Here is an 18,279-nt window from a genome sequence, read left to right on the forward strand (position 1 = left end):
TGCTCTATTTTTAGATCAGTGCTTCAGGCCTCTGCGACTGAGAATAAAGAATTTTTTTTTTTAACTCTTATGAAGGATATGATACGACATATATTATTCCAGTCATTACTAGCAAATAGGGTTTGAAAAAAAAAGAAAAAAAAAGTACATACTTAAGTTTGGATGGTGTACGGGTAAAAAGACGGGGATAGAAACATTTGTCTTTGCAAAATGGCGGACACGTCTGAACGCAAGGGCAATTCAAACAACATTATGGCATCACTAGCAACAAATCCAGACCAGAAGCAAACGATTCTAAAATTTTTGCAGTTTCTCCGTGACAACAACTTACAGGTTTGTGTGTGATAGTATGTGATAGAACCCACGAAGAGTAATTTACCATAACTTTTCATTTGAGCAACTTCTTTCGCTCTCTCTCTCTCTCTCTCTCTCTCTCTCTCTCTCTCTCTCTCTTTCAAACTGTATTAAGTACATTTAGGTTACAATGCATTTGCTTCAACTCGTCTGTTTTGTATAATGAATGTGCTTTATGCTGGACTGGAGCCATAGAGGTCATTATCCAGTACTCATGTACTGAATGCTGCTTTTGTTTCACTTTAGACATGTTTCTTCTGTTGCAGCTGCAGAAATCAAATGATTTCTGCAGAACATAATGATTGTGTCAAATGAAGGGTTGATTTTTAACTTGAATAACACTAACCGACATAGAAAATGTTCAAGATCTCTTTTTGATGAAGCTTCTAATGTTTAATCTTTTCTTTCTAAAATTTATGGCCCATACTCACAAACGTAGTGTATGCAAGCCAAACACTGATAGTGATAGCAGTGGCTTGCATTTTGCAATAGCATGAACAGTTGAATTTGTGTGTATGTATTATACACATTTATCGTTTTAATTCAGTGTGTGTGTGTGTGTTATACACATTTATCGTTTTAATTGTGTGTGTGTGTGTGTGTGAGAGAGAGAGAGAGAGAACTGCACAAAAAATATTGCTGAACAAGGCAGTTCTAACTGCCAGTACAAGTATTTTCTCCCAACCTCTATCAAAGTGCATTGAGCTAAAATCATAGCAGAGGGGTGTACAGTAGAAATGTTTCACTTTTTGGTGTTGAGTGTCATTATTCAGATTATTGTCTTGGGATCTCTCATATCTTGATTATTGCTGTGGTCAATGGCCTGTTTCAGTATTTGCTGTTGCTGTTCTATCAGTTTGATTTGGAGTGACTGAGGCCAAGCCAGTGATGAAATACCAGTGAAAGCTATGTTTAGTAACATTTTATTATTTAAAATTTTAATGCTAGATTCAATTGCAGTTAGAACTAGAAGTAGTTAAGTAACACAATATGCACATTGGTGTGAACTGAGTTGTACATGTATGATTTTATTTGTAATTCTTGGTTGCAGGAAACAGAAACAGTTCTCAAAAAGGAGATCAAGTTAGATGACAGTAAACTGCCTCTGCCAGAGAAAACAGAGAAACCACAAACACCATCAGCAGTATCCCAGGCTCTTGCTGCTTACAAAAGGTGAAATGGACAGTGAATGAATCTTTGTAGTACATTATACACTGCTCTTTCATGTTTTAAAGCATGTGTCCGTAGTCTTCACTTTAGTTTTACTTAAAACTTTAGCGTTTGAGTTTTGAATACTATTTACACATGCATTGTAGACGTTGAGATGCTCATTGTTTAATGTTCTTTCCTCTTACTGATATATTTTGATCATCCTCTAGAAACAGTATTTGTGACAGAGGTATGTTTGTAAACACATGAAAATATAATTTAAAATTCAGATGCATATTCCTTTGCACACATGCAGACACACACACACACACACACACACACACACACACACACACGCACAGACACACACACACACACACATAGATGAAGGCAGATAATAATGTTCTATCCAAATTAACTGAAGTAGTATTACTTTAGGCTACTGTGCAGGTCAGTTATTCAGTTAGGTTTCAGCTTAATTAATGCTGCAGTGGAAGTAATTTTTTGTTAAGAGTGATTGTGGTTTTTTTTTTTTTTTTTTTTTGTTGTTGTTTTTTTGTGTGCATGTTTCATTACATGTGAAAGAAAACTATTAAAGAACAACAAAGCACAATGAAAGACTATTACAAGTATAACAACAAAGCAAAATTGATTTATGTATATATTCATAAAGAAACAGAGATTACATTGTAAACAGAACTGTGTGGAGAAAACAATGTTTTCTCATTGCATTGGTTAACTCATATGCAGTGTTTTATCTTGAACATTTGAGCTTAAAAAAAACTGAATTTTATAGAAGTGCTTTTGTTTGTCTGTGACTATGAGTATGATGTCTTTATGTTTATTAATATTATTATATTCCAAATGGACTTTTATTTTCAGTTCCGATGACCCAAGGATATATCAGAATGTCTATTCTGATTTGAAGGCTTTCATTGATACCTGCCTGGATGTTCATAAGGTATGAATTGTACTGTGTAGACTGCTGTTAATTTTGTTTTTTTCAGAGAAACTGATAACAACTGGGTTCATTATAAACACTTTCCCTGGCTATTGACCTTGCTTTATCTCTTTCCCTTCCCTCTTCTCCCTTCTCATTCTCTCTTTCTTCTCTTGTTTCTCTTCCTGTCATTTTTTCCTGCAGATCTTTGTGGTAGCATTTCTGTTTTTTTCACTATTCTTAGCAAGGTTAAAATTCAAGCTGAGTCTTTAAGAGAGGCACAGTTTGCAATTATTTGAATTTTAATTTTCAATTTTGAATTGCATTTTTGTTTTGCCCATACTTAAAAAAGAGAAATTTAATTCTTTTTTCCATCTGTTTTAGTTCAGATTAAGTGTTTGACTTCCTACTGCCTTGCCTCTTGCTTTCTACTGCTTGGTTTGAATTGACTGAAAAAAAAAATGAGATGGAGCTTATATTAGCGACTACCTGTGACTGTGAGAATTACCCTTGTACTGCAACAGACTGTGACCAGGAACAATGTACTTATTTAATTGTATAGCCTTGTTTTGATTCATGCTAAGTAGAAGGTCATCATGTGATTAAGTGACAGCAGTCCTTTAGGTACTAATTCTTTCATTTCTTGGGCAGTCTTTCACTGTGTCCTGAATATTTCAACATGAGATAAATCAACAGTACTGTTACTAGTCGTTTGTGTCTGCTGTGGTGCTGGGTTTTTTATGGGTTTTTGTGTGTGTGTGTGTGTTTGTTTTTGTTTGTTTGTTGTTGTTTTTTTTAAAAGAAATATAGGTTCAGGAGGGGTGTTTTCAAATTTGATGTATGTACACTCACCAGAAATTACCAGTTAAAAATACTATACTAGGTGTGTTATTTTGCCTTCTTATCTTTCCCTGCACTATATTTTAATGTACTCACCTTTTAGTATTAGTATTACTATTATTGAAATTTATTATTTATTTATCCATTTATTATTATTGTTATTATCATTATAATTAATTTATTTGTTCTTTTTATTTATTTTTCCTCAAGGCCTAACTAAGCGCATTGGGTTATACTGCTGGTCAGGCATCTGCTCAGCAGATATAGAGTGGTGTATATGGATTAGTCTAAACACAGCAACGCCTCCTTGAGAAACTCAACTGAACTGATGCTAAGCATATGCATTGTTGGCGCTTTCACATTGCTTTTTAAGATAATAATAAGATTCATTTTCAGAACAGGACATTTAGTTCTCATTTCATCAGTTTGAAAGTAAAGGTTTGCTTTATCGTTTTTTTTTTCTTTTTATAGATATTTTTTTGTTTGTTTCTTAGGTGGAACTGTCTATGATCTTGTATCCAGTCTTCATCCACATGTATCTGGAGTTGGTGTATAATGGTCACGGAGAGCATGGTCAGTTCTGTTTACTTGTTTAACTTCTTGAAATATTAAATAATAAAAGGCAGGACACACACACACACACACACACACACACACACACACACACACACACACACACACACACACACACACACACACACACACACAAATACATATGTATATACATACAGACAGAAAGAGGGACACTGAGACAGGCGGGAGCACATGCACACACACACACACACACATGGACACACACAGTGACACAGATACACAGACGTGCGCACACACGCACGCACACACACACACACACACACACACACACACACACACACACACTCATACACACACAATGTTTCATGAATCAAATCACATTGATTAAGGTCCAGCCAGGCAAATGATATTAATTTTGATACATTGACATATAATGACAGAATTATGCATTAATGGTGACATTTTTTTGTGATTGTGTGTGATGGTGATATTTTTATAGTGATTATGTGTCTGTTTTGTTTTGTTTTTGTTGTTGTTTTTGTTGTCATTGTTTTTTTGTTATTTTAAAATTCTTTCTGCATCAGTGGATGCCTTTGTTAACTGAGTATGGTAATTGGTATGTGTATTTTAGTCCTGTATATTATGAGTTTGTTAATCTTCAAGATTTATTCTAGATATCATCTTGTCGATGTTATGATAAGTTGGTCAGTTTTTTTGAAGGAGTTGAGATTTTAGTTTATCCATATCAACTCTTATTATTATCTTAATTTTTCCTTTTCAGCATTTCAGTTTTTCCAGCGGTTCAGTCGGGATCAGGAGGACTACCGGGCGGATGACCTGGCACGCCTTGTGGCTGTCCAGAGGAGAGAGCACATGGAAGTGGATCAGATTATGAGCACTTTCAAGTGAGGACTTTTGAAACCGCTTTAATGTTTCACTCTGTACAACTGATGCTTTACTCATTGTCTGCTCTTGCTGGGGAAAATCCAGAATTTTAAGCAGAACTTTGTATGGGGTAATTGTGTAGCCATCAGTCTTTCCTCTTTCTTATCATGGTAAAATTTGTCATATATATTTGGATCAGGCTTGCCATTCCCTTTTGACAGTTGTGGCAAACTTTCTTGTCTCTGACCCCTCCCACATCAGTTTGATTTTGTTATTGTTAATTTGTTTCTGTGATGTGTGCAGATCAAGCAAATTTGTGATTCGAATGTCGCGCGATTCATATACCCATCTGAAGCGTCACCTGCAAGAGAAGCATTTAACAATTCTAATAAACATGATACAGGAGCATCTTTTCATTGAAGGTGAGCTTGCTTTCAGCTTTTGCAACTCATTCCCTCTGTTTTTCTGTCTTTTCTGAATTTTTTTTTTTTTTTACTGAAACTGATCAGGGAGTAAGGAAATGAGCACGATGGTGCGTTTGAGTTTCCCCAGATTGGTTCAGTCTGCGAAGGTTAAGGCTATCAATGTAATTAAATAAGATTAGTCGCCAAACTAATATTGTCTTCGAAGTGGTTGTGGTTCAGGTTCAGGATGCTTACTGTTCAAGTTTGAAAAAAAAGCACACATACACGCATGCACACACATGCACACAACCATACACAAGTGGACACACAGTTCATAATTATACATCTTGAGTTTGGTGTTGCGTAAAGGAATTTTCTTTTTTGAGAACAGTTTGTTCTGGATACCAATTTGTGTATCTTTTTTTCCTTATGTTTAGAGAGGGTTAAACAATGTAATGCTTCATGATTTGGAATGGACAATCATCAGCCATAAGTTAAGTATGTAACTTGGTAGAATGGACGATTATCAGCCATAAGTATGTAACTTGGTAGAATGGATGATTATCAGCCATAAGTATGTAACTTGGTAGAATGGACGATTATCAACCATAAGTATGTGACTTGGTAGAATGGACGATTATCAGCCATAAGTATGTAACTTGGTAGAATGGACGATTATCAGCCATAAGTATGTAACTTGGTAGAATGGATGATTATCAGCCATAAGTATGTAACTTGGTAGAATGGACGATTATCAACCATAAGTATGTGACTTGGTAGAATGGACGATTATCAACCATAAGTATGTAACTTGGTAGAATGGACGATTATCAACCATAAGCATGTGACTTGGTAGAATGGATGATTATCAGCCATAAGTATGTGACTTGGTAGAATGGACGATTATCAGCCATAAGTATGTAACTTGGTAGAATGGACGATTATCAACCATAAGTATGTGACTTGGTAGAATGGACGATTATCAGCCATAAGTATGTAACTTGGTAGAATGGACGATTATCAACCATAAGTATGTAACTTGGTAGAATGGACGATTATCAACCATAAGTATGTGACTTGGTAGAATGGACGATTATCAGCCATAAGTATGTAACTTGGTAGAATGGATGATTATCAGCCATAAGTATCTAACTTGGTAGAATGGATGATTATCAGCCAAAGTTATGTAACTTGGTAAGTAGTATTTTTAGTGGAAAATGGTTTGTGGTCAGCTTAGTTTCTGTTTCTTTGTTGTAGTGTTTGATGGAATGCCAAGAACCCAGGAACAAATACACGCTACCAGTGGAGCTTTGTTGGGAGAGGCAGAAAAGGAAGGTGAGCTAGATTCATATTTTGAAAAAATAAGAAAATTTTTTAGAGATATATTTTAAAGAATGATATGGGGATTGTTTTTATTGTATGGACAGTATGTATGAGCTTATATCACAGATTGACATAAGTTTACAGTTGGGCCAACAGCAAAGTGAGAGCTGTTTTATCAATGGTTTTCCAATGCAACGGGGAAATCACATACAGCTTAGTCTTTTTTGAAGGACTATGACTCTCAAACTAGGAGGCAGAATTGCACTGGCTCTTAGTGCTGCAGCCCTGGGGGCTAGTTGGCCTTTGGGAACCATCCTGACTGTCCTAAAACTCTCATGGCTGAGAGAGTGGGGATGTAACTTGGGCAAGACACTCTCCACTATAATCAAATTCTAGCCCAGATAGTTGGAACAGCAGTTACCGCCTCTGCTGTTCTGATAGTCATAGTTTACTTGGAGGAAAGTGCTGATGGTTTTGCTGACTTTATTTTCAGCCATCAAAGTGAGGATGTACTTGGGGTGCATGGGAAAGTGTTGATGGTTTTACTGACTTTGTTTTTCAGCCAACAAAGTGAGGGTTTACTTAGGGTTCATGAGGAAAGGGCTGTTGGTTTGGCTGACTTTATTTTCAGCCAACAAAATGAGGATATACTTGGGGTGCATGGGAAAATGCTGATGGGGGGGGATTTTCAGCCATCAAAATGAGGATGTACTTGGGGTGCATGGGAAAGTGCTGATGGTTTTGCTGACTTTGTTTTTCAGCCATCAGAGTGAGGATGTACTTTGGGTGAGTGGGAAGGTACTGATGGATTTGCTGACTTTATTTTCAGCCATCAAACTGAGGATGTACTTGGGGTGCATGGGAAAGTGCTGATGGTTTTGCTGACTTTGTTTTTCAGCCATCAGAGTGAGGATGTACTTGGGGTGAGTGGGAAAGTACTGATGGATTTGCTGACTTTATTTTCAGCCATCAAACTGAGGATGTACTTGGGGTGCATGGGAAAGTGCTGATGGTTTTGCTGACTTTGTTTTTCAGCCATGAGAGTGAGGATGTACTTGGGGTGCATGGGAAAGTGCTGATAGTTTTGCTGACTTTGTTTTTCAGCCATCAAACTGAGAATGTACTTGGGGTGCATGGGAAAGTACTGATGGTTTTGCTGACTATTTTCAGCCAACAAAGTCAGAGTGTACTATGGCCTTCTGAAAGAACCCGATCTGAACATTCCTTTGGAAGATGAAGAAGAAGGAGAAGGGGATGGAGATGGCACAGGCAAGCCCAAGGTATGTTTTACATCAGGAATTTTCTTGTATCTCTGATCAGACATTTCGTGATATAAAATTGCAAACAGATCTAAGCTAGTGGAAGATGCTGTCGTTTTAATTTTACGTCTCTTTGACAGATATATTTCTTTGAAACATAAAGATAATTATACAGTTTTAGTTTCAAGGAGGTGTCAAAGGAAGCACACTGATCCATACCTGTTACACCACATCTGCTGTATTAAAAAAAATTTAAAAAAGCAGATAAAAAGCAGGTGCTTGATGTTTGCATAAACTCAACACACTGGTCAGGCCTTGAGAGCCTACCCTTGGTTTGTGTAAAATGCTAACATATGAAAAACAGTGAACAAAAAAGAAGATTATTATCATATTGTGTGAGGTTACCACTAATTCGTAGAAAAATTCTTCTATTTAACTACACATACTTAACCATCACTAATTCATAGAAAAATTCTTCTATTTATTAAAGGCAGTATTATCATATGGTTATTCATAATTCCTGTCTGACAGAGCATGTATGATACTTTTGATGTTTAGTTAATATTTGTATAATTCTACCTAAAGACTGCCTTGTTTGTTGATGGTTACCTTATATTTATAGGATCGTCATGATACATTCTTAATATTTATGATTCATTTTGCTGTTTTTTCAGAAAAAGAAAGCCAAGAAGGATCCATTGTTACTGAAAAAATCGAAAAATGACCCCAATGCACCACAGCCAACAAGAATACCACTTCCTGAGTTGTAAGTTTTTTATAATTTTTTTTAAATACCACTATACTTCTGACTTGTGTAAAAAGTATGCTCTCTGATTTTTTCTTTCTGTCTGCGTGTGTGTGTGTGTGTGTGTGTTAATTGTTAACCAGAACCGTTCATTTGTTATAAATGTACATTGCCTGGTTTTGATTTTCATTTCTTTTTGTCCCTTCCTGTTTGCAGTATGTTAATGCAGTGACTGTATGAGTACGCTGTGATGTTTCTGGAACATTACGATCATGAACATGCACCCTCACTCACACAGACAAACACACATTTGTATACACATACAGACATATTTGTACACACACACATATATACATGCACACACATACATGCACACATACACACACACACACACACACACACACATGCACACACACACATGCATGCGCACACTCATTTACAAATCTACTGACATGCATACACATTGCTAGACACACAAAGCACACACACACACACACACACACACACACACACACACACATGAAAACTGAGGAATCTGGGATCCACAGTTTAGTTTGCTGATAATATGTACTCCAGATTAACAAAATGCTTGTTTTATTTTGACTGTTTGCAGGAAAGACCAAGATAAAGTGGAAAAAATTGCAGCCTTCAGGGAGGCATTGAAGAGAGTCAAGCTTAGTTCAGAACAGCTGCCATCCATTTGTTTCTACACATTCCTCAACAGCACTCAAGGGTAAGCATTTTTAGGAAATGTGCACATGAAATCAGTTGAGGATTATCTTTGTTTTTGTTTTTCTATGGTCAGTCAGTCTGTCCTCATTAATCATTTGTCATTACAGATATTAATATGGTGACAATTAAGTCACTGTGACAAAATGTGGCAAAAGAATGTACTTGTTAAACACCTTTCTTTGTCATGCCCTTTTCCCATACAGAATGATATATTTCATTTAAGTCATGTGTGTCTGAAAGGAGATGGAATTGGTTGAACTGTTACTGTCCATGTTGCAAGTGAAGGGGAGGCAGGTAGCAGAGGGTTGTGTCCCTGTCTCCAGTGCTGGTACCAGTCTGTAGGAGACTGGCACTAGAAGACCTGAGCTTGTTGTCACACTGTTCCTCTCAACCATTGTTCTAATGAAAACAGGAGTTTCTGTACTGTTCTATTATCGCAGATGGAATTATGAAGTACATACTGTTGTTTACAGCAGACCTAGATGTCATGATAGTGTTTTATTTCCTCCTTGTGGTTTTAGAAAACAGTGTGATGGTAGCGCCGACACCCCAGCTCCACATCAGCCACATGACAGAAGAAGAACAATAACAGATGTTGTCCTCTGACCTGCAGCATGTGGAGGTCCTCAGGTTCCTTGTTTCCATGATGCAGTGCACTGGTTTTAACTTCTCTGCCAGATTTGATCTGCCAGTCCAGTAGTTTGTTACATCAAAGTCTTTTTCTCATCACATCTTTTTTTCGTCTTAGAATTACAGTTTTGTAACTTGAAAAGGAATTTTTTTGTTTTCTTGGCACAGAGTGACATGCGTGGACTTCACTGATGATTCTACGATGCTGGCTGCTGGATTCCAGGACTCCAATGTGCGGGTGTGGAGTCTGACCCCTAACAAACTGAGGGCCATGAAATCTGCTGCAGATCTGGAAATCATCGACAAAGAAGCAGGTTGGTTACCATGGACTTCTCACTTTCATGTCAGTTGCTATCATTCATTTTCAGTTTCTCAAGGAGGCATCACTGTGTTAAGACAAATCCATATACACTACATAAAATCTTCTAGGCATTTGCCTGACAAGCAGCATAACCCAACATGCTTAGTCAGGTCTTGAGTGCATGCATATATTTGTATACCTATCAGAGTGGATTTCTTTTACAGAATTTGCCAGAAGACAACACTTACTTTGCCATGGGTTTTTTTTCGGTATGCCTAGTGCATGCTGTACATGGAACCTCAGTTTATCATCTGATCCAAATGACTTGATGCTCAGTTTGATTTTACAAACTTGGGAGAAAGCGCAAGATTGTGATTTTAACCAAGACCCTCACAGTTACTGTATTGGCAGATAAGCGTCTTATATTCATATACCATATTTAAGAGACAACAAGACCATACTTTTTTCCTTGAGTATGACCGACCTCTGAACGTGAATGTATGACATGGTGGTGAAGAAAAAAAAGACTTCCCTTCCGCTGGTGCAATAATATTTCAAGCAGCATTTGATGCATATAGGAGAACAAACTTTCATAAAAACTAGTAAGTTTCTATGAAAACAATCCCAAACAGATTCAAGAAGGCACAGGTTAAAAGTCATAATACACAAACACAGGACAAAAAGAAAGTCTTGTATAAAATCCTTTTTAATACTGTCGCACTTTGTTGTTGTAGCATGTTATTTTGCTGAAAAGTTCTCTCCATTGCTTTAAACTTTACAAATTATTGTACAAATGATCTCCACATAACACTGTTTATCTGTGTGTGTGCAGATGATGTATTGGAGCGAATGATGGATGACATGACTGGCACAGACACCAAACTGCTGGTGGGACATGCGGGTCCAGTGTACGCTGTGTCTTTCAGCCCTGATAAAAACGGCCTCATCTCCTCGTCACAGGATGGTACAGGTCAGTCAGTCCCCGTTGATATTGTGTGTTTGTATTGCATTAAATTACTTTTTTTGTTTCAAGATCTCTTTGTGAGAAATAAAGATTGCTGTCTCTATGGAAAGTGCGTTGCTTCAGGGCAGCACCACCATTCCACTTTTTTGTTTGTTTGTTTGTTTTCAGACAACAAGTGTATTTGTTTTACTATCAGAGTGATTTTTTTCTTTAAAATTTTGCCAGGGACAACCGTTTGTTGCTATGGGTTCTTTTACATGCACAAGGTGCTTGCTGCACATGGGATTTCAGTTTATCATCTCATCTGAAAGCCTTGCAACCAAACCACCACTCAAGGAGAAGTGGAGGATGGAATAAAAATCCTACACTGCAACCCTTGGGCACTTGCTTCCTGGTCAGGCACATCACACTGGTCTGCCATACCACTGTTTATCAACAGTGAAAGTTTAGTATGCATTCTGCTGCTAATCAGTCATTTTACGAATGACAGAAGTTCTGTGCAAACTTCAGTACATTAGAAAAAAAAGAAGAAGAAAAAACGATATATCACCTGAATGACTGTTCTTGTACTTTCCATCATGGAATTTATAATAATAAAAAAATGTTTTATTATGGTGAAGTGTTTGCGATTACTCATTAAGTGTTGGGTTCACTGTGTTGCATTCTTGATGTAGGTATTTATTTATCTATTTTTATTTTATTTTTTTCAAAATTATGCCATGTGTTTCCAGTTCGCCTCTGGAATCTTAAGACTTGGACCAACATTGTCTGCTACAAAGGACATAACTACCCAGTATGGGATGCGAAGTTTGGGTAAGTGGTGTTGTTGTTTTTTCTTAGGTGCATTATTAAACCTTTTGTACAGAGCAAGTTCAGAGTTTGTGGTGGTTTGATTATTGGTTAGTGACTGATTTGTTTACTTTATCTGCTTACAATGTTGTTTGATTTTACTGGTTCCTTGTTTGAATGCTTGTTTACTTCTTTATTTTGTTGTTTGTAAATTTGTTTTGAACTTATCTATTTGGATGTTTCAGTTGCATTTATCTGATCTAAGGTGGGGTTGTTGTTTTTTTTTAATTCTGTACACAGTTATTGTAACCAAGATGAGTATTGCCTCCTTTATGAGTTGTGCGTTATGGCATGGAGATAAAAAATATTTTAAAAAATTCTCCCAGTTTTAATATGTTTAAATATGAAGCAGGAATATAGCCTCTAGTGTATGGATAGCATGGGGAAATGAAATTTTTTTTTTTTTGTATTTATTTCTAATTCTAGCCTTCATAGTCAAAGCTTCAATAGTTTTTGTATTTATTTCCAGCCCTCATGGTCACTATTTCCTTTCTGGTGGGATGGATCGGACAGGACGATTGTGGTCCACTGACCATTATCAGCCATTGCGTCTTTTTGTCGGTCATCAGTCTGACGTTGAGGTGGGTATTGTTTTCTGAATGAATGCATTCTCTTTCTGTTTTTTTCTTACTTTCTTTTCTTCTCTCTGTCTTTCTTCCTTGTGATAAGTAGTTGTTATGATTAATGACTTCAGTGAATTATACCTTCTACTGTCATCAGATTCTCAGTTACATAGAGAGTAAAATATTTGAGAAATAAAAATCTTAACCTTACAGGAAGAGAACATGTGGTCATGTGTTGTTGTTTTTAAACTATCAAATGTAGTGATTAATGATACGTAATTGAACAGAACAGATTTGCTGAACAGAAGCAAAGAGAGTTTTCTGATTATATTCATGTCATAGTAAAACAGTGTGATAAGGGGAAAGAAGAGGTGGGAGAATATTGATACAAACAAATCAATTAACTGAAAATGAACTTGGTTTCTGAAGAATTATTTTAAAGAATTGAACAAGGCAAGATAATCAGAACACTTTCAAAATAACTGGAATGAGCTTGAAAAAGAATGAGATGATTGCAGCTTGCTTTCACATGGAAGAAGAAAATGACATTTTGAAGTTTGTTGTTTCAGTGTGTTCAATTCCACCCCAACAGTAACTACGTGGCCACAGGGTCAAGTGATCGCACTGTCAGGCTGTGGGATGTCTTGAACGGCACCTGTGTTCGCATCATGACTGGGCACAAGGTTGGTCTGAAAATTCCTCATGGATGTGTGATTTATTTTGTGCAAGTTTTAATCAGATGAAGTAATCAAAATATGTAGGTTTGTATTGTTTGTGCAAGTTTTAATCAGATGAAATAATCAAAATAAGTTGGTTTGCTTAAGATTAGAAAAGAATAAATTATGTGTCTTTATCTTTGCTGTTGAGAAAACCTTTCCTCAACTGATTTTGATTATTTGACAAAAATGTAAAATATCTGAGAGCTAAAATGTTTTCATTGGTAAAGGATGAAATAGGATTCTTGTCTAAAGTAGCTTTTTTTCTTCTTCTTTAGATGTTGATAATGATGATTCAGCAAATAAGTGGTTCATGTGGTTCTTTATGTCTGTCCAGGCATCCATCCAATGCATGACATTTTCGTCAGATGGAAAGTACCTTGCAACTGCTGGTATGGAAGTTTTTGTTTTTCATATATATACTTATGACAGTTCCTTAACACCTTGAATGAGAAAAAGTCATTTTGTTCAACTGTGTTTTGATCATACATCAAGGGAAGTAACCTATGCTTTGAAAGAGCTTTTCTGTTTGCTTTATCATCTTCGTTCTGAAATGATTTTTATCTCTGTTTTAATTACACTGCTTTTCCATGACCCACTGGTGCAGACTCCGACAGGGGTCTGGATTCCTGTCTTATCCAAACTACTCGTTTGCAGCACGGTTAAATCAACTGATCTTTACCTCTGTTTTCCTGGACTTGTGTGTGGGTGTTTGTAAGCTAGGGCATGACTGGAGGGATTGCTTGTGCAAGCCAACTGTAAGAGATTGTGCACTTAGATCTGTAAGTAATGTTTGTTGGCAATAGAATTATCTTTGAGTTATCACTTGAAGAAAAAAAAGGGTATTGGTAGCTTTTACTCACACAAAGGCACTGGAAGATGCCCTCCCCACCCCCACTCTCCCTCCAACAAAAAAATTGTGAAATGCTCACTAATTATGACATAATGGAAATGTTAATCCAGCAGTGACAGACCACAGCTGTTTATCACAGAGATGTGTGTTCAAACAGGTGTGGACCATACAGTGATAGTGTGGGATATTGCCAGTGGAACAGCGGTCGCCCATCTAACAGCACACACAAATGTTGTGTATGCCTTGTGCTTCAGTCGGGATGGCACTGTTCTGGCTTCAGGTAAGATCACTTTGTAAAACTATGAGCTAAAAAATTTTTTTCAGATGATTATACTAAGGAACGGTGGTGTGGGAATAAGATTCTTAAGATTTAGGGATTGGTAGCATGTCTGGTTCTCCAAAACAAAAACCCAAAGATGACAATGTCATTCATATCTCCCTGTGTGTGTGTGTCTATGTGTGATAGAGACATAGATTGAGGGTCATGATTGAACAGGATGCAGGCTATCACATGTTTTATATGTATTAAAGATCACCAAGATCAGAACAGATTGTAATTTTTTTTTTCCAAAACTGAATTTTCCTTTTCACTGTAAAGTAATTCTTTTGAGCTGATCTGGCTTAGAAGTGTCGCATGTCATGCATTTTTTTCCCAACCATTCAACCTTTGCTGGTAAAACATTATGTGGTTCCAACAGAAGCACCCATGTTCAGTCAGCTGAATCAAATGTGAATACACCCCACACTTTGTTTGCTTGAAAGCTAGGGAGGAGGGAGGTGTGGACAAAGATGTGTGTATGTTTTAAAAGATGTTACACTGTGTTGTTTCAGGTGGAATGGACAACAGCATTCGCCTTTGGGACTTGGCACGTATCATGGAGGAGCAGGACCCTGAAAGTGACAATAATATTCCCAGTTCTCTCAGCGTGTAAGTGTTCCAATTGAATATTGGCCCACACCTGGCTCCTGCCCAGAGTTGAGTGTGCTATGGGCTTAAATGGGAAGACTGGGACTAAACATTCGAATATCATCCACTTCACGGATGCGTTTTTTTGGGTGTGTTGCTCTTATTCCCTGACCAACACACTGCAAGTGTCTGTATCTCTCGGGCCTGGTTGATGCCAGGATATAACTATGACAGCCTTGCCCAATGGACTGCTGGTGATGACTGCAACAGACGAGCCCGGGTGTGGCCATGTATGGGGCTGAGTTGGAATGAATGGCATGGAAGTAATGCCACTGAAACTGCAGATTATAGAGCAACCAACAACAACAAAAAAAGAAAAAAGAATAATGTGTTTATATAACTTGATTTAACTACACATACTTAACTTTGATCCACTGGTACAGACTCTGGCAGCGGTCTGATTTCTGTCCTTAGCAAACTACTACCCGCCTGTTCAGAGAAAACGAAAGTAGCTACGGCCAATAACCTCCCAAAGTAGGTCACCTCCCCTTTGCATCCCTGATTAGTGCCCTCTTTTTCCAGCAGCCATCTTGACTCCTGCTCCTGTGTTCTGCATACGGCTAAGTTTTTCGTAGAGCAACCAATAACAACAAAAAAAGAAAAAAGAATAATGTGTTTTATATAACCTGATTTATGACCAAATTGATAGTCATAGCTGAAAGCCACAAAGAGGAAAATTTCATAGTGATTAGCCAGAAAGTATTTTATGTTTATGAATCGTAGGAATAAGAAAAAACAAAACAAACAAAATATGATAATAACAATAAAACAAACAAAACACTGATCTTAGACCAGAGAATTTCAAGTTGTTTGACAGTTTGGTTATGGATCTGACAAATTATGATTTCTTTTGACATGGTTTAGACAGCTTTTACATTATTTTACTTGTGTGATACAAATATAGAATCTGTGCTTTTAAGTGATTGTATACATATATATCATAATATTAATGTATCTTACAAGTCATGAATATTTCATAAAGTGAACTTTATATTTAGGTTTGATTCATTTTATATTTAGGTTTGAATCATTTTTCTTTCTTCAGTCTGACAATTTCCATTGTTTGTCACCAGAAATACCAATCCTGCGCTTCTGCTGGGCACATACTACACCAAGTGCACGCCAGTGCTGGGGTTACATTTCACACGGAGAAACGTGCTGATCGGTTGTGGACCTTATGTAACATCATGATCCAGCCTGATTACCTTTTTTTTTCTTTTTTGCGTGGGTGTTAGGAATGCATGACTGCATGTGTTGTGAGACGCAATGGACATTAATTTCTTTTCTTTTTTGTTTTATCTTATTATTGTTATTTTTAAAAAGTTTACTCAGCTGATTGACTAACTTGAAGACCGGTGCCATCTGACTTGAAATGTGTGTATAGGTGTGTGAGGGATGCAAGTGTTACTGATGGTGTAATATATTACAAGGAGAACTAAAACATTATCAGAAGATCCTGTGCTGCAAAAGGTATGAGCTTCAGTTGTGTGTGTGGATGTGGGTATGTTTGTGTGTGTGTGTGTGTGTGTGAGAGCGAGAGAAAGAGATTGCTAATTGACTGCCAACATGAGTGTACTGCTTTACATGTTCATGGATTTTTGCTACGACACTGCCAATGTGTATTTACTTTTTACATGACATCTGTATGGATTTTAATTTATTGGATGAAGATATAGAGGGGAATGGTACTTTGTAGGGAGGGTTTTACTTTTAGTTTTTGTGGTGTTGTTTTTCTGTGTCTCCTTTCCTGGCATCACACTCATACCCATCACCCTTCATATATTCCATCTGAATCCTGAAATGCTTCATTGAAATTGACTGAAAGGTTTTCGGTATAAGATAAAGAGTAAAATGTGTTGGGTAAAACTTCTGTTTGTTTATCAGTTGACAGATCTTCACCATATGTCAGTAACAAATTGAATTACTGAGGAATCTGTATGAAATTGAAACATTCATGTAGGGTAGTTCCCACTGGTAAGCAATAACTTTCAACTTTGAAATTAAGTGAAAGTGATAGTATCTACCTCTTTCACTGACTTAATTTACAGAAAGTGTGTGCACTTGTGTGTGTGTGTGTGTGTGTGTGAAGTTGTGTCTTCTCAAGGTCTGAGCAAGTGAGGTTTGAATGTGTGGGCAATTGTGTGTGTGTGTTTAGAGAGAAAGAAAGAAAGAATGTGTGTACATACGTATCATATGCCAGTATGTATGATATTTACCAAAAGTGTTCTGCTGTTGGTTTATATCCATTGATATAAAGTGTCCAAGAAGATCAGAGTGTATTCTTGGCTTAAAAAAAGGTTTGATGCATATATGCGTGTTATGTGGAATGGTAAGTTTTTTTGTTTGTTTTTTTAATGTACATACAGAGCATGTACAGACGAGTGAATGAGTTTTCCATGAATAAAAAATATGTTTCAGAAATGATGTCTTTTTAGATGAAAATCATGTTTCAAGTGATCTATGAATTTAAGTTAAAAGAAGTTTTATTACATGTTAGTACCAATATGGTACATATTGCTGTCAGTGTATCATGTCTTTAAAACTTGCACTGTGCATCACATTTTCTATTTCTAAGCGCATTTCATGAGTGTGAAAAGACCCATTTTGCACTGCAGCAGTACAGACCATATTTTTATCCACTCTTCTTGGATCAAAAGAGATCCCTGCTTTTCACAGAGAGGGTACTACTTGCTCTGTTTCAGGAGTTGAATCAAACCTGTACTTCTGTGTAGAAAAACTGCACGCAAAGCAAGTTGAGGGATACTATTTTGCAGATTTTATTATTGTTTGTTTGCTTACTTTTGAAGAACAAATCTCAGATTTTTCCACACATTCCTCATAAAGGGCTTGCATGTTCTGAAATTTTGGAGAATTTAAAATCCTAAAGCAAAAGATATATGAATACATTACAAGATATCTCAGGGTGTTTTTTGTTTGCCTTTGATGCACTGCAAGTGTTAATAAGTATGCAATATAACCACATTTTTGCCAGTCTTCTTTACTAATGTTCTGCTTGAATAGCATTAATACATACATTGCTGTATAAAAGAATAATATGTTGGTGAGCAGATGTTCATTTTTTTCCTCCTGCATTCTGAAGGCAAAATAAGAGGATTTTGAATAGATTCTTCTCTGAAAGCATCACTAACACTGTTTATTTGTCTTGTATTGTACTTGATTTTGTTTTGTACAAAACAGGTTTGCAGCAAAAATAAGTATGTGGACTTTGGCATGTATGTCAGCAGAATTTGCTGTGAATAAAAGACAGCTG

The 18,279-nt window shown here is 36.8% G+C and overlaps 1 protein-coding gene across 1 annotated transcript; it reads left to right on the plus strand.

Annotated features, from left to right (window-relative positions):
- Nucleotides 1-15: 15 nt before the first annotated feature.
- On the plus strand, nt 16-18,279 carry LOC143285096 (transcription initiation factor TFIID subunit 5-like). The gene is made up of 19 exons (XM_076592313.1): nt 16-333; nt 1,406-1,527; nt 2,386-2,464; nt 3,778-3,856; nt 4,599-4,722; nt 5,006-5,124; nt 6,364-6,441; nt 7,600-7,709; nt 8,363-8,454; nt 9,047-9,166; nt 9,964-10,109; nt 10,929-11,066; nt 11,792-11,873; nt 12,379-12,490; nt 13,042-13,155; nt 13,526-13,580; nt 14,199-14,321; nt 14,873-14,969; nt 16,082-18,279. Exons 1-19 carry the CDS (start codon nt 211-213, stop codon nt 16,197-16,199), a joined length of 2,031 nt encoding a protein of 676 aa, XP_076448428.1. The 5' UTR covers nt 16-210; the 3' UTR covers nt 16,200-18,279.

This window comes from Babylonia areolata, chromosome 1, assembly GCF_041734735.1.
Source record: "Babylonia areolata isolate BAREFJ2019XMU chromosome 1, ASM4173473v1, whole genome shotgun sequence".
Lineage (NCBI taxonomy): Eukaryota > Metazoa > Mollusca > Gastropoda > Neogastropoda > Buccinidae > Babylonia > Babylonia areolata.

Excerpts from the sequence above, each read along its gene's own strand:
- LOC143285096 (XM_076592313.1), top strand. The coding sequence starts at position 211 with ATGGCGGACACGTCTGAACGCAAGGGCAATTCAAACAACATTATGGCA. Across the intron at positions 6,442-7,599 it reads GGGAGAGGCAGAAAAGGAAG|CCAACAAAGTCAGAGTGTAC; the intron begins GTGAGCTAGATT and ends GACTATTTTCAG. Across the intron at positions 8,455-9,046 it reads AGAATACCACTTCCTGAGTT|GAAAGACCAAGATAAAGTGG; the intron begins GTAAGTTTTTTA and ends GACTGTTTGCAG.